This window comes from Podarcis vaucheri, assembly GCF_965113315.1.
Source record: "Podarcis vaucheri genome assembly, chromosome: 1".
Taxonomy (NCBI): domain Eukaryota; kingdom Metazoa; phylum Chordata; class Lepidosauria; order Squamata; family Lacertidae; genus Podarcis; species Podarcis vaucheri.
The window spans coordinates 24,330,058-24,350,745 of NC_138759.1; the positions used below are offsets into that span (position 1 = coordinate 24,330,058).

General features: G+C 41.1%; 1 protein-coding gene across 1 annotated transcript; it reads left to right on the top strand.

Annotated features, from left to right (window-relative positions):
• Positions 1-1,201: 1,201 nt before the first annotated feature.
• GPR68 (G protein-coupled receptor 68) lies at positions 1,202-19,730 on the top strand. Its single transcript, XM_082192047.1, has 2 exons — positions 1,202-1,546; positions 17,141-19,730. Exon 2 carries the CDS (start codon positions 17,252-17,254, stop codon positions 18,353-18,355), a length of 1,104 nt encoding a protein of 367 aa, XP_082048173.1. The 5' UTR covers positions 1,202-1,546; positions 17,141-17,251; the 3' UTR covers positions 18,356-19,730.
• Positions 19,731-20,688: the final 958 nt, after the last annotated feature.

Here is a 20,688-nt window from a genome sequence, read left to right on the forward strand (position 1 = left end):
CAGGAGCAATCCATCCATCCTCTTGGCCTTACAAGTAAGATGGGTCTAAGGTGAAGAAAATCGTAATCTCTGAATTTAAAATATATTGCTAAATGGGGGCCAATTTTGTGGTCTGAAGCAAATATTGATAAGAAGTCAGTATTTTAATAGCCACATTTTTCTCCCTGTAAATTGTAGCATGTTTTAGATGAAGCTTTTTCCTTTTCTCTCCCTGCCATTTTTTTTTTGTACCGTCGTACAACTGTTTTCCCCCTTGATTGTATTAACCACCTTATCAATAGAAACAGCAGTTGGCAAGCTTTCTGGTTATTAAATTAAGGTCTGTGTGTACTGTCTGTGAATAAAAAAAGGCAAAACAATATTCCCATGTTATTTAAAGGTGATGATATAAATATTTTAAATAAATGACTGGGATGCAAAAGAGATATTGCAGAATTACAAAATGTGTACAAATCATAACTAAAATTCTGAAGGGGATAGAAGTCCCTGCTGTGGGGAAACAACACATTTGATCCTGGGGTATGAGCTGGAGGTATATGAGGCCAGTAGCTTTCTGAAGCTAAGCAGCTCTGTGTCTGTATAGGCGAATGACTCTGTGGGAACCACATGTTAGGTGTCATAGAATGATTTGGAGAGTTGGAAGGGACCATAAAAATAATCTAGTCCAGCCCCCTGCAATGCAGGAATATTTCACCCAATGTTGGGCTTGAACCCACAACCCTGAGCTGAAGAGTCGGACGCCCTACCCACTAAGCTATCCCTCAGGTCATGACAGAAGAAAGGAAGGGTAGAAATGTAAAGGGGGCAGGATTTGGGCTTTTAATAACTATGATTAAGAAAAAAGAACACTAATACCCAGTGAAACGCCTATAAAGTTGCACCCATGGTGTAGAGAACAGTGAATGTAGATAACTTCTGCCCCCCTCCGAGAAAACTGGAACTCTGTGCCATTAAATCTGAAGCATTTCCTCACATAACACACAATTTGTGGAAGATGTGTAAAAAGATTAGGCACGTTAATGGGGGATATGGTCTCCCCACACATGTCAGTTGTGTCCTTGGTTAGAGCTTCAGCTTCAGAGGCAGCCTGCCCCTGTCGACCAAATGCCAGGGAGGAACAGCGAGAAAGGCCTCACGTCTCGCCTGCAGGCTTCCCAGGGGCACGTTGGCCCCTGTGAGAAACAGGAAGCTGAACTCCATGGGCCTTCAGTCTGATCCCGTGAGAGCTCCTCTTGTGCTCTCCATAATGACAAGAACGGATAATTATTGTTGCCTCTGCTTTATATACGGTACATTATAAAATGAATTTATTTTTTAAAAAAAAACTACACCAAAAGAAGACACCAAAATTCTCAATGACAAGAGCAGCAGCTAAGCTGCTCCTCCTCCTCCGTTTCAGTCTCACTGACAGCTTAGCTCTGAGCTGGGAAGAGGTGAGTCAGACAAGAGCTGCAGTCCAAGCAAGAGGAGGCAGAAGCTCCCTGCTGCTGCTGCTCAGGCAGTGAACTTTCACAACTCCCCCTGACAAGAGGGTCCTTTCCTACAGGTGAGCCTTGCCTCTCTTTATGTTAATAAGTAGCTATGAAAATGGGTCAGCAGGAAACCTAGGCAGCATACCTTGTTCTTGTCAATTTATTAAGCCTGTGCACACTTACCTGGGAGTAAGCCATGCTGGAAATTATTGGAACATCCTTCTGGATAGACATGTGTAGGATTGTGCTTTAATGCTCTTATATCTGAAAACTTTTTTTAAGGGTTGGGGAAGCGGAGCATCTAAATAGCTGTTCCTGACATTTTAAAGGAAAGAAGTGGCTGTGGTTAAGAGTTCTCTGAAATAACCAAGCTGGTTTGTGACATCCGGTGAGGATGAATAAAGTACTTAAATAGGTTGTAAGAAAAGATGTAACTGGTTTTCTTATCTTGATCTGGTTGTAGCATGTTAATTTACCTGGGATATGGCTCAGTGGGACTTATTTACAAGTAGATATGCATAGGATTGTATTGTAAAAAACTCATTTAGAAGATGTATGCACGAACTTCAAAAGAGCACTTGCTATCAATGTTACCTGCTGTTTTATATCCTGAGGAAAAGACAAGTTTGCTAACTAACTCCAGGATAGTGACTAAACCGCTTTATTGGAAATAGGCTCTAAAACATTAGGCATGCGAAAAGCCTTACAGAAATAGTTTTTCATCTGCTCCCAGGTCTGGTCTCTAGAGCTCCCCAGCTTTCTGTAAAACCAGGACTAGAATTCTAGTGAACTGGAACACATAAAACACAGACCAGACAGATTCCTTAACTTTACGGCAGACGGGGTGCCAAACTGCTTTGAAAAATCAGGAACTGAGAAATATGCACAACACCCCATCCCTGACTTTTGGGATAGCTGTCTGGGCCTGTGAACTGGTGTGCCTTAGTCCCCAAGGTGTCAGTTCCCAATTCCACCACCATTCTTCCCGTTGTCGGTCACTTAAGGAGTATGGAAAGAGAGCTGTAACTGGGGAAACCTTGAAGAAACCGCTCCCCTCAAATAAACAAGAGCAGGGGCAGCAAAATTAATTTTTGCCTAAGGCAGCAATTATAGCCCTGACTTCAGTCATTCCTTCCATCCAGCTTGGTCTGTGGGACTGGTGCCATATCTCAAAACACATAGACTCATCACCAAAGAAGCCATTTTTAATTTTTTGGCCACAAGTTAATCCCGAGAAACCTTGAGATTGGGTGTTGGTTTCTCTATTTTGAGCAGCAGCACAATTTTTATTTGCTGCTCATTTTAAACTCGTGCTTTGTCACCTTCAGCATTGCCATGTCTGGCCCAATATGTGCTCAAGTCTCTGAGCCATATTTGTGGGATTTCACTGCATGGGAAACACTTTCCAGTCAGAGTCCTCTTTCAGTCCAATTTCCACCACAACACCCTCAATGAGAGACTTGGAGGCGTTTATTTATTTGCCCTTTGTTCCATCAAGCCGAGAATAGACCTTGGCCAGCTCAATACTATAAGCTTTGCCTGTTGTCTCCCCGGTTCAAAATTACTATTGTTTCTCTCTCCTTTAGCTCCCGTCCAAGGGCTGTTCCAGATGTGACACATTTCCTCAAGGAAAAAATAATTGCGTGTCAGAAATATTGTGCAAACAGCCCGTGGGCCTAATTGCGTGAGAAGATTTTTTGCCCTTCTATTTTTGCCACACTTAGGTATATTGTGGGGACCAGGCAACAGGAAACTGTGGCCTCTCAAGTAAATGTGTTTGCAGCAGGATGTATGTAGATGCACGTATGTCAGGTTAAATGAGCTCACTTTGGGGTGGGGGGCAGGGGGAGAAGCAGCATCAGTGACAGACTCCTTCCATGACTTACATACATGCGTGTAGGGGAGCCCCGGGTACACAGCTGTATGTACAGAGGGTTCTTTGTGACTCCAGTTCCCATCGGCATGGATGATGGTCAGGGATGATGGGCCCCACAATCCAACAATAGAGAGTCACAGGTTCCCCAGCTCTGCGCCAGCTTTCCTCAACCTTCAGTCTCCAGATAGTCTTGGATTGCAAACCTCCATCTTCCTCAGCCTGCAAGGGCAACAGTCAGAGACAAAGGAAACTGGAGTCTGAAAACATTTGAGAACCCAGGCCGTTGTGTGTAACTGGGAACCCTTTATCTGCTGGGGTCTCAATCGTTTGTAGGGAGTCCTCTCTGCATACAACTTTACAAGCAGGGGCCTGCTCCTGCTCCTGTTTCAATAAATGGAGGACAAGTCCAGCATCACAATGTCCACTGTTCTTGCCACTACATCACCCCAATGCGCAATCATTTCATACAGGAGTTAAGTGAAGAGTTTTGTCACCTCAGGAGGCAATATTTGCTTTCTAGGAGCAGCATGGGAAGAGCTCCTGGTGGCAATTTGGATATTAATGTATTTGATAAGGTAGGTGACTCGTGTTAGAGTCTCTAGGCCTCAGTTGTGTTTTTTTATTAAAATAAACAGTTGAGTTCCATCCGTAAGTAGCAGTGTCTGTATTTACTAAGAGTCTGAGGACCCTTCTGGCTGTTGTACAAAAGCCGTAAGGGCTATTAGCTCCTTCATTAGTGTGGGCAAGACATCAGGTTAAAACTCTGCTGCTGCAGAGGGATTTTGGAATAAAAGACTATCAGCTGTGCATATTCCCTAGCTGATTCTTACCGTAGTGACTACTGCTAATGGGTTTTGCAGTATTGTTGGGTGTGCTGCATTTTTAAAACTGTATTGTTTTTGGTATTAAGTCACCTTGTGGAAAGGTGTGGTATTTGTATCCTTAAAAAAAAAAAAACCATCTACAGGTGTTTTACATGCCTTCTTGATGGCCATCTTCAAATATCTGAAGGGCTGTCACATGGAGGAGGATTTTCTTCTGCTCTGGAGGGTAGGACTCAAACAATGGCTTCAAGTTGCAAGAAAGGAGATTCTGACTAAACATTCGAAAAAACTTTCTGACTGTAAGAGCTGTTCAGCAGTGGAGCAGACTTCCTCGAGAGGTGGTGGACTCTCCTTCCTTGAAGGTTTTTAGCCAGAGGTTGGAAGTCCATCTGTCATGGATTTATTAGCTGAGATTCCTACATTTCAGGAGGTTGGGCCCTTTGGGTCCCTTCCAACTCTAAGATTCTATGATTCTGCTACACAAAAGTGCTTTTATGTATAAAATCTGAAATTTTATATTGTCTGCTGAATTAGAGGCAATAGATGGGGAAGGTCCCATGGGCTGTACTGAGGAATTTTGTTCTTCTTATGAATACTGGAACAGTTTAAGCATTTTAAAAAATACATTAAATTAAAATAAATTTAAAGATACTAGTTTTGATGGGCCAAACTGACCAGCCAAGTACTCTCTTTCCCCTCCAACCACAGAGAGCTTGAGCCAGATATCTGGTGCAGAGTCCTACCTAAAAATGCCTGGAGGAGAAATACTACTGCCATAGTGTTAGACCACCCTTGGATCAAATGGTACACCAAGCAGGCATGTCTTTGGTCCTCCTCAATCTGATCACTTTTTGAATAACTTGATTTTTTAAAATTTCATCCTGAGCCCGTTTCATTATCTTTGCACAATTTGTGGGCATGATTTTACGCTTTCATCCAAGACAATAAATTTGAACACCTATGAATATGATTGCAATCAGTGTTGCACTATTCCCCATTAAATCAGAATCAGAACAGTTTCAAAAAGAATGCCGTGCTGGCCACATACAAGTCAAGGTGAACTATTTGCATTACGGGTTTCAGCTGTTGAATGGACTGTTGAGTAGATAATCTGTGATAGGAACCCCAAGGCCAGCACTAGGCTGCCTACGCCTAAATCCAGCCCAGCTAGGAGGAATGGCAAGTTCAGAAAAAAGTGTCCTCAAGATGGCTAGAGCTCTGGGTCTGTACATAGATGGAGTCAGTTATCTCTTGTGAGAACCTATACAGCCAAGAATGGGAGTTACAATGCAGACCTAGATTTCCATTATTGGCTATGTACTGCCGCAGCTTAGCTTTCTCACCACAATCCCAGACACATCCTTTCAATTGCCCAGACACATCTCCAATTAGTGACTAAAAATATGTTGCAACGTTAGAATACAAATGTGAATGTTTTTATGAGCAGCAGACATCAACCTTTTCCGATCCAAAACCTATCCTTATTTCAAACTGCAACACTGGAACCATTAAACAAAAAAAAAACCCCACAAAAAATACCATCTCTCTGGGTTGTTGTTTTTTACTTTAGGTTACTGTACGTGATGGAAGTGCAGGTTCCTTTATCCGTAATAGTGGCAAAGAAAAATAAATTTTAGTCAGTGGAACTTGGCATGAAGGGTCAAAGCAGGACCTATTAAGATATTTTCTTCAGAACTATTAAGAAACACACACAAAATTGCCAATTTTTAACATGGGTCTAGGAGGGCAATGCAATAGGCCAGTTGCCTTAATTATAGAAAAAAATGGTGGAAAACATTATTACATAGAAACACAGCACCCTCAAACCTAGTATTGCTCAGAAATTCTAAGAAACCAAAACATCAGCGCAGTTTGAAACCAGCAGTTAAAATCAACGCTTAATCTCAGGAACCATCATGCAAAATTTGGTTACGATTTCTTAAGAGGTGTCTGAATGCATAAAAAACAGACAAGCAGCTTTCCAGAATTTATAGTAAATTATTAAATGTGCAAGTCTTACTGAAGAAGAATCAACATGGCTTCCGCGAAGGTAGGTTCTGTCTTGCCAGCCTTTTAGAGTTCTTGGACTGTGTCAATAACCATGTGGAGAGAGGGGTGATCTGATAGGCCAGTAATGAGAAACCTGTGCCCTTCCAGATGTTGTTGGACTCTGCATGGCCAGTGGTCAGGGATTAAGGGAGTTGTAGCCCAGCAACTTCTAGAGGACCAAAGGTTCCCCCATCCCTGTAGTAGCAGACATTGTGTACTTAGACTTCCAAAAAGCTTTGGACAAAATCTCTCATCAAAAGCTCCAGCAAACCTAGCTCAGTCCAGGTGAGGTCACAGCTGGTACATCATATGCCTATATTGACAGAAGTAGTCAGGGTAGTGACAGCTTTCAAGTTGAGACTGAAGATTAAAGGGTCACATCCTGATAATACAGACATGATGCATGATCCAACTCAACTCAAACTGAGGAGCACAGAATGAGGATAAATTACCTGTTGATATGAAATGAAAGTTGGTCACCCTATGATTTCCCTTCCTTGCAGTATTTTCATTTTTACCCCCTTATTCTATTCAAAACAAACCATGCCCACCATTCTGTGTACTTTCATGTAACTCTTCGGCTATTTAGCAGTTGTTATGAATGGAAGCCCAGTCAACTGTTTCAGTAGCCTTTTATATATGAATTTGCTCTTCTCTGGAAATGCTGCCTCCAATAGTTCTGTATGTCTGTTGTGGGTGTTGTGATGTACTTTTAGGTTTCCTACTGCCCTTCGTCTGAGCTTTGCTAACTGCCATTTTGCAATAGACCCTTGAAGGTGAATCAGACAGGCTAGGACCAGTCAGGAAAATAATTAGTCATCTACGTTTGTTCTTTTAAGGAACAAACGTCGGGTGACACAAGGCCAGCACAAGCATGCTTGTGTCAGAAGTATACCTAAATATCTCATTAAAAATGTAATAGAACTCTGGGACATTTTGCTGCTGTCCAGCAACTCAAAGCGTGGCTGCTGTCTGCGCCTTGTCCTATCCAGGGCAACGCAATGGCAGTCTTCCAAAGTCCTCTGTCCCCAATGTGGCTCTGGAAAGTGGTTAGCTGTATTAAAAGAGGTTGCTGCAAGGTGTACAGGCTGTGCTGTTGGAGAAGATGTCCTGCTTCTTATGAGAGGCCAGATAATCAAATGCCTTTTAGAAAGAAGGGGGGAAAGATGAGCAGGAGTGTAACTCAGAGATGTACAAAATTAAGCATGGTGTAGAGAAAGTGGATTGAGAGATGTTTTACCCCTCTCACAGTGCTAGAACCCGGGGGTTGTCCAATGGGCGGCTTCCAACATACAAAAACATAATAAAACATTAAATATTTAAAAAACTTCCCTAAACAGGACTGCCTTCAGATGTCTTGCAAAGGTTGTATAGTTATTTATCTCCTTGGCTTGGGGGTTGCATAACACCATACCCTCCAACATTTCTCTGATGAAAATAGAGATGTCCCTACCAACATTTCTCTGATGAAAATAAGGGGACATTCCAAGGAAAAGCAGAACATTCTAGGATCAAATCAGAAACCAGGACTTCTGTAATTCTGGGACTGTCTCTGGAAAATAGGGACACTTGGACAGTCTGGACATGTCCATATTTAGGGCCCCATATCTAATTCTGATTGACCTGTATCAGAACAGTTACCTTAGAGCTGGGAAAGGTAAGCCAAAGGACGATTAATTCCCAACATATATTTGGATGGTAAAGTTCATCTTAGGTGATAGTGTCCAAAACGTCTGGATTCAGCAGCACCTTTTCAGTCTAACTGACTTTTAATACAGCATCAATGTTCCTAAGTTACACCCTGAGGAGCAATTTCCTTTTGGTGAAAGGCTTCTGTATGTGGGGATTTTATCAGGAGGGAAAAATGATCTTCTTCATTGGATGTTTGTTTATGAACATCATCTCTTTTCTCGGATGATTTGCCGTAGCGCTTGTGCAGGTTGACTGAGCTGCTGATAATTGGGAAGGAGGGAGAACCACATCCTACCAGATGAAAAATCAAGCAGATTTTTTGAATTTCTTAAGCTCTTTAATGACGTTAATCTTACGTTCTTATCTGATTTGGGGGAGGCAGTGTACCTCTTTGAGACATTAAATCTTAAGCCCAGAGGAGATTGCTTGTGTTTGTGCATTCTTGATTCTAAAATACTGCTCTAGCAAAGTTACCGGGTTGTGTGGCATAGTATGTGTATGCTTTCGATAGCCTCAGAGAAAGAGACTAAAAGCAGCAATGGGAACAAGAATGGAGAAGCTTATGTGGGCAAACAATGTGGGCAGGGAGGTTGCAGGGTTGCTTCCAACTGCTGGGCATTTGAAAGACCTTTTGTTGCTTATTTCATTTATGCCACAGAACAAACACACATCATCATCATCATTATTTTTTATTTGTATGCCGACTTTCCACAGTTATAAAAAACAATGCTCAAGGCAGCTTACAGCATAGCAAGATTTACATAATTACAAAAGTCAAATAATAAATAAACCACATCAAAAAAATACACAACCAAATGGGAAACAATTTCCACATAAATCAAAATCTAAAACTAAGAATACAGCATTAATATCACAGTTTTAAATGACATAGGTAAAAAATAACAGCAATTTAAACAAAAAACCAAAACAAAACGGAGCCCTCTCTGCCCAGCAGCGCGCGCACACACACACACACACACTCACAGAGCAAACCAGAGATATTTCCAAATTATGCAGACTTTCTATAGAGATATAATTGCCACTCCCAGCTCAAGCTCTGAGATGTTTAAAGGATGACTCACAGACCCAGCCAGCTGGCAGGTGTCAGTGCTGAAGGCCCCTGGTACCTAACGAGATGCCAAGTGCTGGAGGTCTTCGATGATCCATGTGGTAGACTACGCCCCTCTTTCCTGCCTAAGTACTTCTCTCCTGCCCTGGCAGTAATAGAAGCAGCGGAGTGGGAGGAGAGAACTTTTTGGTCCATTTCTTCCATGACTGCCAATCTAGGAAGGTCAGTTGTGGCAAAGACTAAGCAGGCTGCTAAGTAGACGAAGCATGCTCCCTCCTCTAACCTGGAATAGGAGGCAAATATTTACAAGGGGAAGCAGAGATGGCATCCAGCTTACCTGTCCCTCCCCAGAGTCCAAATTACTTGCTTTTCCCGCTCAAATCCCAGTCACACACACATGAGCCAAGTAACTAGGCATGTGAGAGGTTGGGATAACCCTGAGAATTTTCACACAAATATACCCAAGACCATAGATGTCAACGTTCCCCTTTTTTAAAGGGAAATTCCCTTATTCCGAATAGGATTCCTTGCAAGAAAAGGGAAAAGTTGACAGCTGTGCCCAAGACCCCAACAGTCAAATGTTATGATATTTATTAAGAATTGGTTTTTAAAAAAAGGGGGGGGGGAGAAAAGACGGAAGAGAACAAAAGGAAGAGGTAGAAAGTAGCTTCTAGAAAATAACAAAAACAACCTTTTAGTTCAAGTTTCTGCTAATATAGCTGCTTTGCAAACAGGTTTCTGGACTGCTGTTTTCTCCCACCCAATTATTTTTTTAATATCTCTCGCTTCCTATTGCATAACCTCTTCTTAAGTAAAGCCCCATCTGAGCTAAGAGGGTTTGTTGTCTTTCTTTGCCTGAGACCCAATACCAGTTTCATACCACCAACAGCTGACTACTTAGTATCAAAGGTAAAAATGCCATTCCCCCCAATAAACAAAGTGTGTGGCCTTGGGGAAGCCACTTGGAACAGTTTCAGTTCCTCCTCTGTAAAATGGGGAAAATAGCAACATGCTCTTCCGAAGTTGTTGTGTGAGTAAACACAGTCACAATTGTGTCAAACACTGAGAGCTAAAATACATACCTCTTATGCAGCTGCAATCTTGGTCTTGTTTGTTTAGGCAGAATTGGCGGGCAACATTCACTTAAAGAGCTTTTTCTGGTTTTGTTTGCTAGCTATATTTGGACTTAATCCATGGTTCACATTACAAATTGCCAGCAGTATTACATCTGTTGGTGCAGAATTGAACTGAGAGGAAATGATTTGGTTAAACACAATAGCATCTGGATCTGGAGGAAACAGACTAAAGGGAACTCCCATTAAATACTTCGTTTTCACAGGACACGATAAAAATGGACTCAAATTATTTCCATTTGACTGTAGGCAGGTTGCCTAATGACCAGTCTTCTTTTCTGCGGGTAATTTTCCTTTGGCTACCTCCCAGAGCAGATCAGATCAGAAGAATATTTATTTGCATCAGCCGCTAGCCATAGCAATAAAATAAAATACAATGTACTGAAGATAGAGGTAAAAATATCCTGGAGGTTTACATCAATAATCAAATAATGGATCTTATTCTAATTGCCCCTGCTATTTTTTCTACAGTTTTTGCTGTCTCCTGGTTATCTTGAGCTACCTCCCATATTAGCCAGTGTATTGTAGCTTCTTCTTCAAAACAGTAGTGGATCCTTCCAGAATACCTCAGGAGCTCTTCTCAAGATGGCATCATAACAAAATAGGGGCCTTCACATTTAGCCACCTTAGAAGTGCTGGGTCACACAAGTGGCACCACCAAACGGATCTAACATGATTGAGAGTCTGGGCTCTGCACTGTCAACATCCATAAACAAAACTGCACACCCAAAAACATTTCAATATGCTTTTAGTTGTTGATGGTGGTCTGCAGTTCTAAGACTGTCTCAAGGCAAATCTAAAAAAATGTAGTATAAACACTGACAACTGGGAAACACTGGCCTGTGAGCGCTCCAGTTGGAGAACAGCCTTCATGGGCTTTGAAGACACTCGAATTCAGGATGCAAGGGAGAAACATGCTAGGAGGAAGGCATGCTTGGCAAATCCACACCATGATCAACTTCCGCCCCGAAACCAATGTCTCCACTGTGGAAGGACGTGTGGATCCAGAATTGGTCTCCACAGTCACTTACGGACTCATTGTTAAAACCGTGTTTATGGAAGACAATCTTACTCGGCCACGAGTGATCGCCAAAGAAGAAGCAATTCTAACATTCTTACTCCTACTGTGTTTTTGTCACCCTGGTGTGGACCGGGATGCAATGCTGCTATCTTATTTTATTTTTAAAATACTCAAATATATACATAGAAGTTATAAGGTGGAAATGAAGGAATAACATGTTTGTGTAATTTTTGCGTTAAAACTTTTGATCCTGTCGAAGATCTACACACGATGTAAGATAAATGCATTTTTAAAAACCCTGCAGCAATGGATTTAGTTGCTGCTTACTCTTACCTTTCTGTCTCAATATACAAAAAAAAGACCTTCCTAATCTTACACAATTTGTGAAGTTTTGCAACCCTTTAGTTGTGCATTATTCAAGCTGCTTAGCCTTAAATGAATTTGATGGGAGGTAACTTGTTGACGATTATCTCTTTGCTGAGGTGGTTCAGTGCTTGTTGGCATGCGCCCAGTTCTCTTTTTAGTTGGTTTCCTGTTTAGCATTGGTTATTTAATTGCATGTTAGGAGCACAACATCCAGCCTTTGAAGCTGTGCCTAGTAACGTTCAGGTTCAGGGTTTATTGTTTTCTAAAAGAAAACTTAATTTTATTTGGATTTTAAAGATTTGTTAATTCTCATGGGTGTGTGTGTGTGGAAATAAACACCAAAAAAATTAGGAAGATTTATTGAAATAATGTTATAATTTGGTCAATAGTATTTATGATGTCATATTTTTGGTCCTGACTCCTTGTATATCTTATCTGACAGTGACAGGTTGAAGGCTATGCAGGACACTTCAAAGTCCAACACCAACCAGAACACATACTGCCTATCCAATAGGAGAGCAAGCTTTTACTACAGTTGCACTAAATATTATCCAAGTTCAATACAGTGGTACTTAATTCGTTCCGGAGGTCCGTATTTAACCTGAAACTGTTCTTAACCTGAAGCACCACTTTAGCTAATGGGGCCTCCTGCTGCTGCTGTGAGGCCGGAGCACAATTTCTGTTCTCATCCTGAAGCAAAGTTCTTACCTGAAGCACTATTTCTGGGTTAGCGAAGTCTGTAACCTGAAGCGTATGTAACCTGAAGCGTATGTAACCCGAGGTATCATTGTATTTGTTTGTAAAGTAGCAATTTTAATGCAAGCAAGTAAGTCATGGGGTGGGGAAACACTCATACAATATGCTGCATTCTCTGTGTCACTTTCTTCTTCTTTGTCCTCACTGTTGTTTGCTTCATTTGCCATGTAATTCTTTGGTGAGCCTCATTATTTTGTTTTAGCTGTATTCGCAAACTGTCCATTCAACACAGTTCATAACATTAGGGAAAGATTGGAAACAGGAAATATGAATGGAGTCACAGTGCGGTATTGTAGGGCTATACCCCAAGTCTGCTTCATACATTCTGAGAAGTTGCATGCAAAAATACTGTCCTACCATTCACAGTCAGAATTGTCATATAAATAGTATGATACCTGGAAAAGGAAGCTGAACAGACAAGGGAAATTCCAAGTGCAAACAGTTCAGTCTCTTAGTAGATGCAATGAGTAATATAACATTTTGCGGGGATGACTAATTAGCCTCTTGTTTATGTTTCATTTAAGCATTGCAGTAGTGTTTAAAGTCATCGTTTTCAGATTAGTTTAATGAAACACACACACTTATGTAATTATTTTGAAATATGTTGGGGTCAATTTCAACGCCAAAGGATGTAGTTCCTATTCATGGAAGCCACCACAAAGCTTAGAAATTTTTCTCTCTTTAGGAAACTGGAACCTGGAACAAGGAAAGCAGAGGAGGGCTCCTCCTTTCCTTCACGTGTTCTGGTCCTTTTCTTGCCAGCAACAAGCCATGGCTGGCAATACTGGACACTTTGATCCCAATCAAGAAGACATTTGTCAAAGCTGTCCCATTGAAACCAATGGAACTTAGTTTATTTGCTACTAACCTAAGTCCAACTGCTTTAAAAACAACTCACTCAGAATAACCTAAATTATAGCTAAAGGTAAAGGTAAAGGGACCCCTGACCATTATGTCCAGTCGTGGCTGACTCTGGGGTTGTGGCGCTCATCTCGCTTTATTGGCCGAGAGAGCTGGCATACAGCTTCCGGGTCATGTGGCCAGCAGGACTAAGCCGCTTCTGGCGAACCAGAGCAGCGCACGGAAACGCCGTTTACCTTCCCGACGGAGCAGTACCTATTTATCTACTTGCACTTTGACGTGCTTTCGAACTGATAGGTAGGCAGGAGCAGCAATGGGACCGAGCAACGGGAGCTCACCCCGTTGTGGGGATTCGAACCACCAATCTTTTGATCGGCAAGCCCTAGGCTCTGTGGTTTAACCCACAGCGCCACCCGCGTCCCTAAATTATAGCCATGGACTATTAATTCATCCCTTTCCATAGGTGGAAAAACCTCTACAAGTCATTCCCATGACTAAAGTTGTAACATGAGAATGCTTTAGGTACACTTTTTCTTTGCCTTATTCACATGTAGCACTTAACCAAACCATGGCTTAGCAAGAATGAGCAAGCATGCAGGTACCTCGGTTGAAAATAATGGCTATTTTGCCGGTTATGCGCTGATATGACTTAGTGTTATGGGTTCATGATTTGCCTCCCTCTAAACTTTGGTTGCAATTTGTTATTTGCTGGTAGCGAGACAAACCATGAGCCTAGGTAGTGTTCTGGGTAGTGCACCAGCAGCAGGAGAAGAGGAGGAGGAGAGTGGTTGTAATTTTTGCTCTGGGTACTTGCTGGCTTGCTTCTTCTTGCTGAGTTATAATATGGCATAGTGTTGCAGAAAAGGCCTCTCCGAAGAGTCCAGAATAGCAAGATCAGAAGTAGTGGTGAAATATACTCGGAGTCGAGAGTGGATTTCATGCTCTTTATTCACTTGTAGTGGTGAGGAGGAATGGAAGTTCCCCCACCATATCTGCTTTATATACATTATTTACACAATGGGCTGCACGTGATTGGCTAATTCCAGGATTCTCCTGTAGGTCAATCAGGTTGTGGATTCACTTCCACCTGGAGCTGGATTGGGTGACTCCTGCGGACAAATCATACTGCTGCATTGTTCGAGGACCAATCAGACTGCTGCATTTTGGATCCTATTCAACTCAGTACATATCAAGTGGTATATTTTAATTGCAAAAGTCAGCCATGGAATGGTGATGCCTCCCTTAATTACTCTCAGAGTAGGGACACGGGTGGTGGATAGGTACCTTTCTGGCTCAACCCCAGAGTCATCCGCAACTGGACCTAATGTTCAGGGGTCCCTTTACCTTTTTACTCTCAGACTCACTTTGGAATATTGTTCAAAAAGTTGGATTTGGGTCTGGATTATTTTTTGAAAGTGTACAATTTATGCCATGGATTGGTTGTGACCCTAGGAAATCAGCGTTCTCCCATTTTGGTTCCCCACCTGAAGAAACGGGGAAAATAGTGACTTGACTCAGTTTCAGATCAGGCAGGAACATTAAGAAGCTGAAAAGCACAAGCAAAAAGTAGTATATGACTGAGAATTGCCTGTAATATTTGCCCTAATCAGGTTTCCAAATTACAGTGGTACCTCAGGTTAAGTACTTAATTCATTCCGGAGGTCCGTTCTTAACCTGAAACTGTTCTTAACCTGAAGCACCACTTTAGCTAATGGGGCCTCCGGCTGCCGCCGCGCCACCGGAGCATGATTTCTGTTCTTATCCTGGGTTAGCGGAGTCTGTAACCTGAAGCGTCTGTAACCTGAAGCGTATACATAGGTGCCGACTCCATGGGGCTTGAGGGGGCCCGAGCCCCCTCAAAAATTCGTTTGGGGGGCTCTGCCCCCCCAATAATCTCCGGCGCTCCTACAGCAGAGCACCATCGCCGCCCCTCCCCCAGCCCAAAATGCACAGGGTCGGGCTGCATGCCTCCTGCCCTCCCTCCCGAGCAAAAGCTCCACCCAATTTCTGCTCCGGAGCTGATTAATAGGCGCAGCACGCTCTCCCCTATTCGCTCACGAGGAGGCGACGCCACTTTATTTGCATATTCATGAGCTGATTTATTATTCATGAGCTTTCCCGCCCCCCCCCCCAATATTTTTTATAAGTCCGCGTCCCTGAGCGTATATAACCCGAGGTACCACTGTACACAATGATAGTCATATGCAGCAGAAGAACAGAGCTGCGTACATTTTCCTCGCCACTGTGCACTGATGCTCTAGCAACGCTTGTCAGGGTTCACGTTCATAGGGACAGCATACATGTGTTTAGCAAAATGAATGCCCTCAACCTGTGGACAGTTACTGAGGAGCTGCATGCAGTGTGATGGCAGATAATATTAAACAAGCATGATCCCACTTCCCTCCTTCACATGGTTATTGTAGCTTATTTTTCAGTGCTTTAATAGGGGTGATGGTTACATTACAGAACGGTTATGGGGCTTACAGAGTAATCCTATGCATGTTTACTGAAAAGCAAGCCCCACTGTGCTCAGTTGACCTTTACTCCTGGGTAAATGTGCCGGTGTTTATAAATGCACTAGTCAGAACATGGTACAGAAGTGAGAATTATTATTGTGACATGAAGCTAGCAAAATATTATAGTAGTCAGTCTGATTTGGAGGTATCCTAGTATTAGATTGTGCTTGAATATTATTCCGATGAGGATGCTGTGCAACACTCCCTTATTCCTAATGGCCATTTCCTGACACTGGAACTCTGAAGAGTACTAAAAAGACTGAGCTTATCTTCCGGTGTGTTAAACAATGGATGCAGCCTGCTACAGAGAAATGACATTGTTCAGTATTTTTGCATCCGTTTGAACCAACACATTTGCACCAAGTTTGTTTCTACAAAGGCAGATCTAAGGATGCTACAAGCTGCCTTTTATTGGCTGAATGTTCAAAGATAGTAGTTGAATATATCAGTACTGCAATTGTTTGCCAGGAAGGTAAAGAGAGGAATTTATTCCTAACTTCAGGGGACTTCTACATCAGTAGTGGCCAGGATGCAAAGTACAAAGGGATCCACAGACTCTAGGGGCCCCGCCAAACGCAGAAATTGTATTAGATTTTCATAGAAGGGAATTTTGTTGTATAATAAAATAGGTTCTGGTTTTTTCCTCTGACATTAACTTTAATATTGTAGATGCATTTATAACATATGCATTCTGAAGATATGTACTTCATGTTTCAGTAGATTGCTTCTCATAACAGTCTTTCATTGCTATCAAAAGACATATTATTGGATGTAGGTGTATAATCAAACTAAACAGGGGCCTCCAAATGCATTTAGCACTGAACTAAATCTGTTGTGGAGTGTCTGCAATTAATAGAAGATATACTTTCCTGCTGTTTAATACTATTTTAGTCAAGAGTGTTGAAAGAAAGAATACCTTACTTTGGTTTCTTGATTAGTTTCTTGATTATTCTTTATTATTCATGAGGGGTGTTGGGGGTTATTGTTTTGTTTTTGTTTTTATATATGTTGTGGTTTTATTTTGTATTTTTATCCTGTGAATTTCCCTGAGATTGATTAATTATAATGATGATGATAACAATAATAATAATGTTAAATGAATCTGTATTTTGATCTGGGAAGATTCCAACAGATTTTTAACAATTCTTAAAGGGGCCTCAGTACTCTAGGCATAGCTCTTGAATCAGAAAATATTTACTACCTGTAGGTAATCACAAAGTGCTGCTGCTCTGAATTACTGGTATATGCATAACTGGTAACTGCCAACACCAGTTGGATAAACTATAGTATGTGGTGGATTTAGTAACTCCCAGATGTGTAACAATTATGTATTCCTTATTTATCCCTAGTTTTAAGTTTACTTTTCCATGCTTGAAATCAAGAGAAAGCTAAAAAAGATTCTTTAATGTGGTAGAATTACAAATGTTTATGAACAATATTCAAGGTATTATTGTTGGTGCATTTCATTAGAAGAATGTTACTGTGCTTTGTTTCCCCCCATGCAGGTGTTCACAAGTACTGACACTGGTATGAAGAAAATGTAGAAAGAATGAAATGACAGACGATTAAAATTATGCCTGCCTTGCTGGGGCTTCCGTGGTCACTCTTTGCAGAAGATGGATGACTTTTCCGAGGACATCGCAAACGACAATAATACTCTGAATTGCACCATTGATCACACCATACACCAGACATTATCACCTGTGATATATGTCCTTGTCTTTGTAGTAGGACTCCCAGCCAACTGTCTCTCGTTGTACTATGCCTACTTGCAGGTGAAGGTCAAAAATGAGTTGGGGATCTACCTTTGCAATTTGACCATAGCAGATCTGCTTTACATCTTCTCCCTGCCCTTTTGGCTCCAGTATGTTTTGCAGCATGACAACTGGACCTATGATGAACTCTTATGCAAAATTTGTGGCATTGTCTTGTATGAAAATATTTACATCAGTGTTGCCTTCCTCTGCTGCATCTCAATTGACCGTTACCTGGCTGTAGTGCATCCTTTTCGCTGCCATCAGTTTCGGACAGTGAAGGCTGCCGTGGTGGTGAGCATTGCCATCTGGACCAAGGAAATTCTGACCTCTTGCCTTCTTTTTACGCACGGTGAAGTGACTAAGGACTCGGAGAGCCATGTGGTGTGCTTTGAGCATTATCCCATCAAAACGTGGGAACACAACATCAATTATTACCGTTTCACGGCTGGTTTCCTATTTCCCTTTTGTCTGCTCATTTTCTCCTACTATGGCATTCTGCGGGTTGTCCGCAAGAGCCATGGCACTCAGAAGAAGAAGAAGATTCAAATTATACGTCTGGTGTCGAGCACAATTATCATTTTCTTGGTGTGCTTCGGACCATATCATGTTCTATTGCTGATACGCAGCATCTTTGAAAACAGCTGTGAATTTGCTGCCAGCATCTTTAACTTGTACCACATTACACTTTTGTTGACTACTTTTAATTGCGTTGCAGACCCAATACTGTACTGCTTTTCAAGTGAGAGTACCTATCAGTATTTTGCAAAATTAGGAGGCACTTGTTTAAAGTGCCTAAGATGTATACAGACAGAAACCAAGGAATCCTACGCAATGAGTACTCCAGAAACTGTAAAAAAAATCCGGGAGCAGGCTGAGCTGGACCCAGAGTTGTTAACTAAGTTACATGCTCGTGAAGTGGAAGAAACATCTATCAGCACTTTACCAAAGGAAGGAGTGATCTAACGCCTCTGTACATTTGCTCACTTCCCTTTTTGGAGTTTAGATGTATAGGAATTATTATATCTTGCAGAGAGGGACAATAGTTCAAAAAGGCAATCAACTGCACTATGCTGATATTCTTTTTTTTGTGTAACATAGTTTTCATTCATTTTCAGCTTTAATATGTTTTGGTTGCATTGAGATATACCTTTGTTAGCATCAGAGCATATGATATGCAACAATTTCATAAAATTAAAACAATAAACACTCAGATAAGCATTTCACAACAAAGTTGTGTCTAAGGGTATATACCAAAATTATTACAATTATTACAGATATGATATGATTTATAGCAACATGTATTGCTTAGATTGATGACCACAAGTTAGAGGTATTTTGTATCAATAACAATTAAAATTTATAGGATAGGACAGGGAGGAGGGAAGGTGGGGGGGGGGGAAGGTACTTAATGCACACCAGACTGTGCTGTAAACTATGGGTACCACATGCTTCATTATTTGTGTAGCCAATAAAATCATACCAGACTGCTTGAAAATTGTTGTATTTCAATTTGATCCCTTGCTACTTTTAATTTTTGTGTCAGCTTTTCCATAGTTAATAGCTGTAATAATTTCCATTTCCTGGCAACAGTTGTTCAGGCAGTGGTTAAATTATGTTTTCTTTGTTTCTAATTCGCAACATATCATGACTATACAAGTTAAGAGGATCCAGTTGTGGGGTCATGAGGACTGTCTGACTTGTAATCAAAGATATTTCTGTAAATACATTTCTCCAGAACCTTTCTATTTTTTGACACTCCCACCACATGTGCTATGTCCCTATAGTGGGGCATCCTCCCCAACACATGGGAGAACTGTTTGGTTTTATATAGGCTAGGTGTCTAGGTGTTAAGTACTAGATGCACACAATTTTAAGTGCTCTTTCTCTGGTCGTTGTCAATATGGATTTGTATGGTGCTTTTGTCTATAGTCTGTTCTGTGTCAGTGGGTCCCTAAGTTCTAAACAACCATTTTGCTTTCCCTATGCTGATATTCTTCATTCCACCTGGGGAATTCCTTAGTTCCTTTAAAGTCATTTAGAGCTTTACTCTAGTGCAGGCTAATTATATAAAGTGACTAATCATACATCCTATGCATATTGCTGACTCAGTCCTGTAAAATATTCTATCTGAAGACAGGACTTGTGGAAATAAATGTATTAGTGTTCTAGTATTGTTTTAAGAAATCTGAATGTAGTGAAGCATTATTTGACAGATGACCAAAGCATGATATTCAAATGATCATTTAGTTTAAGAGGTGGAATATAATCACTTTTAAAGTGCAACCTGTATATGGGATGTCTTGTCTATCAATCTGTGCATTAAAAAAGTTCTGAAATGGTTCATATCGCTACTCTTAAATGGGGGAAATGAGCAGCTAAATCATTGCATTAATGCAGCAAGAGAAAGGCCCTTAATCTTTTCTTTTTTTTTTGCAAACCATGGAAAAAGTTAGTATGTTGATCTGCATTAGTATAATTCATTATTCATAAAAGCATACCTGAAAGAATTCATACAGAAATCTGGTTCCATAAAGGTTACTCGTACCCACTGAGTTTCACAACTGATTGTGGACAATTAAACATATTTTAAGGACTCCCAAACAAGCTGAAGAACTGTTTGTAAATTCTGAGTCACAACTGAAATGCTACAGCTGTGGATTCCGGCTCTTAAACCATGCTTAGATGAGGATTATTGGGATTTCCATAACTAAAGCAGTTAGAATAGTGCCTATTGTATGAGATTTTTAAGTGGCAATTAACAAAAAGCAGCAAGAAACCCATTGAAGAAAGTAAAGTTATATATTGTTGCAAACAGAAACCATAGGGTCCAGGTGCTGGAATTAATATTTGGCAAGACAAAATCTTGATGAAATATGCTAGAACCGATTGCCAAAACAAAATGTATTCTAGCCCAGAAGAGGATTAATTTTGTTTAGCTTAACACTCAGTGTATTTTATAGTTCTGTGTAGCGAATTTTTACTTTGAGCCAAGAATCTAAACTGCACATTTATCTCATGGTCACTATTTTGTTGTGTTTGGTTTGGATTCCTTTGCTGTGTGGGCCAACATTTTTTGAATGCAATAGAGCTGAGCAGGGCCATATACAACTCATGCTTACTGTCAGCTGCTGACATGGAAATGAGCAAGACAGTATAAGACATAAGCATGACTTGAATTAAAGTGACTGAACCCATTTGTTGGGATTGCTACTTTATGACTGTGTTATCTTAAAGCAAGAGGAAACAGAAAAACGTAGTTGTCCAGAAAAAGGTTCAGTCCCAAGTGCATTCCTAAT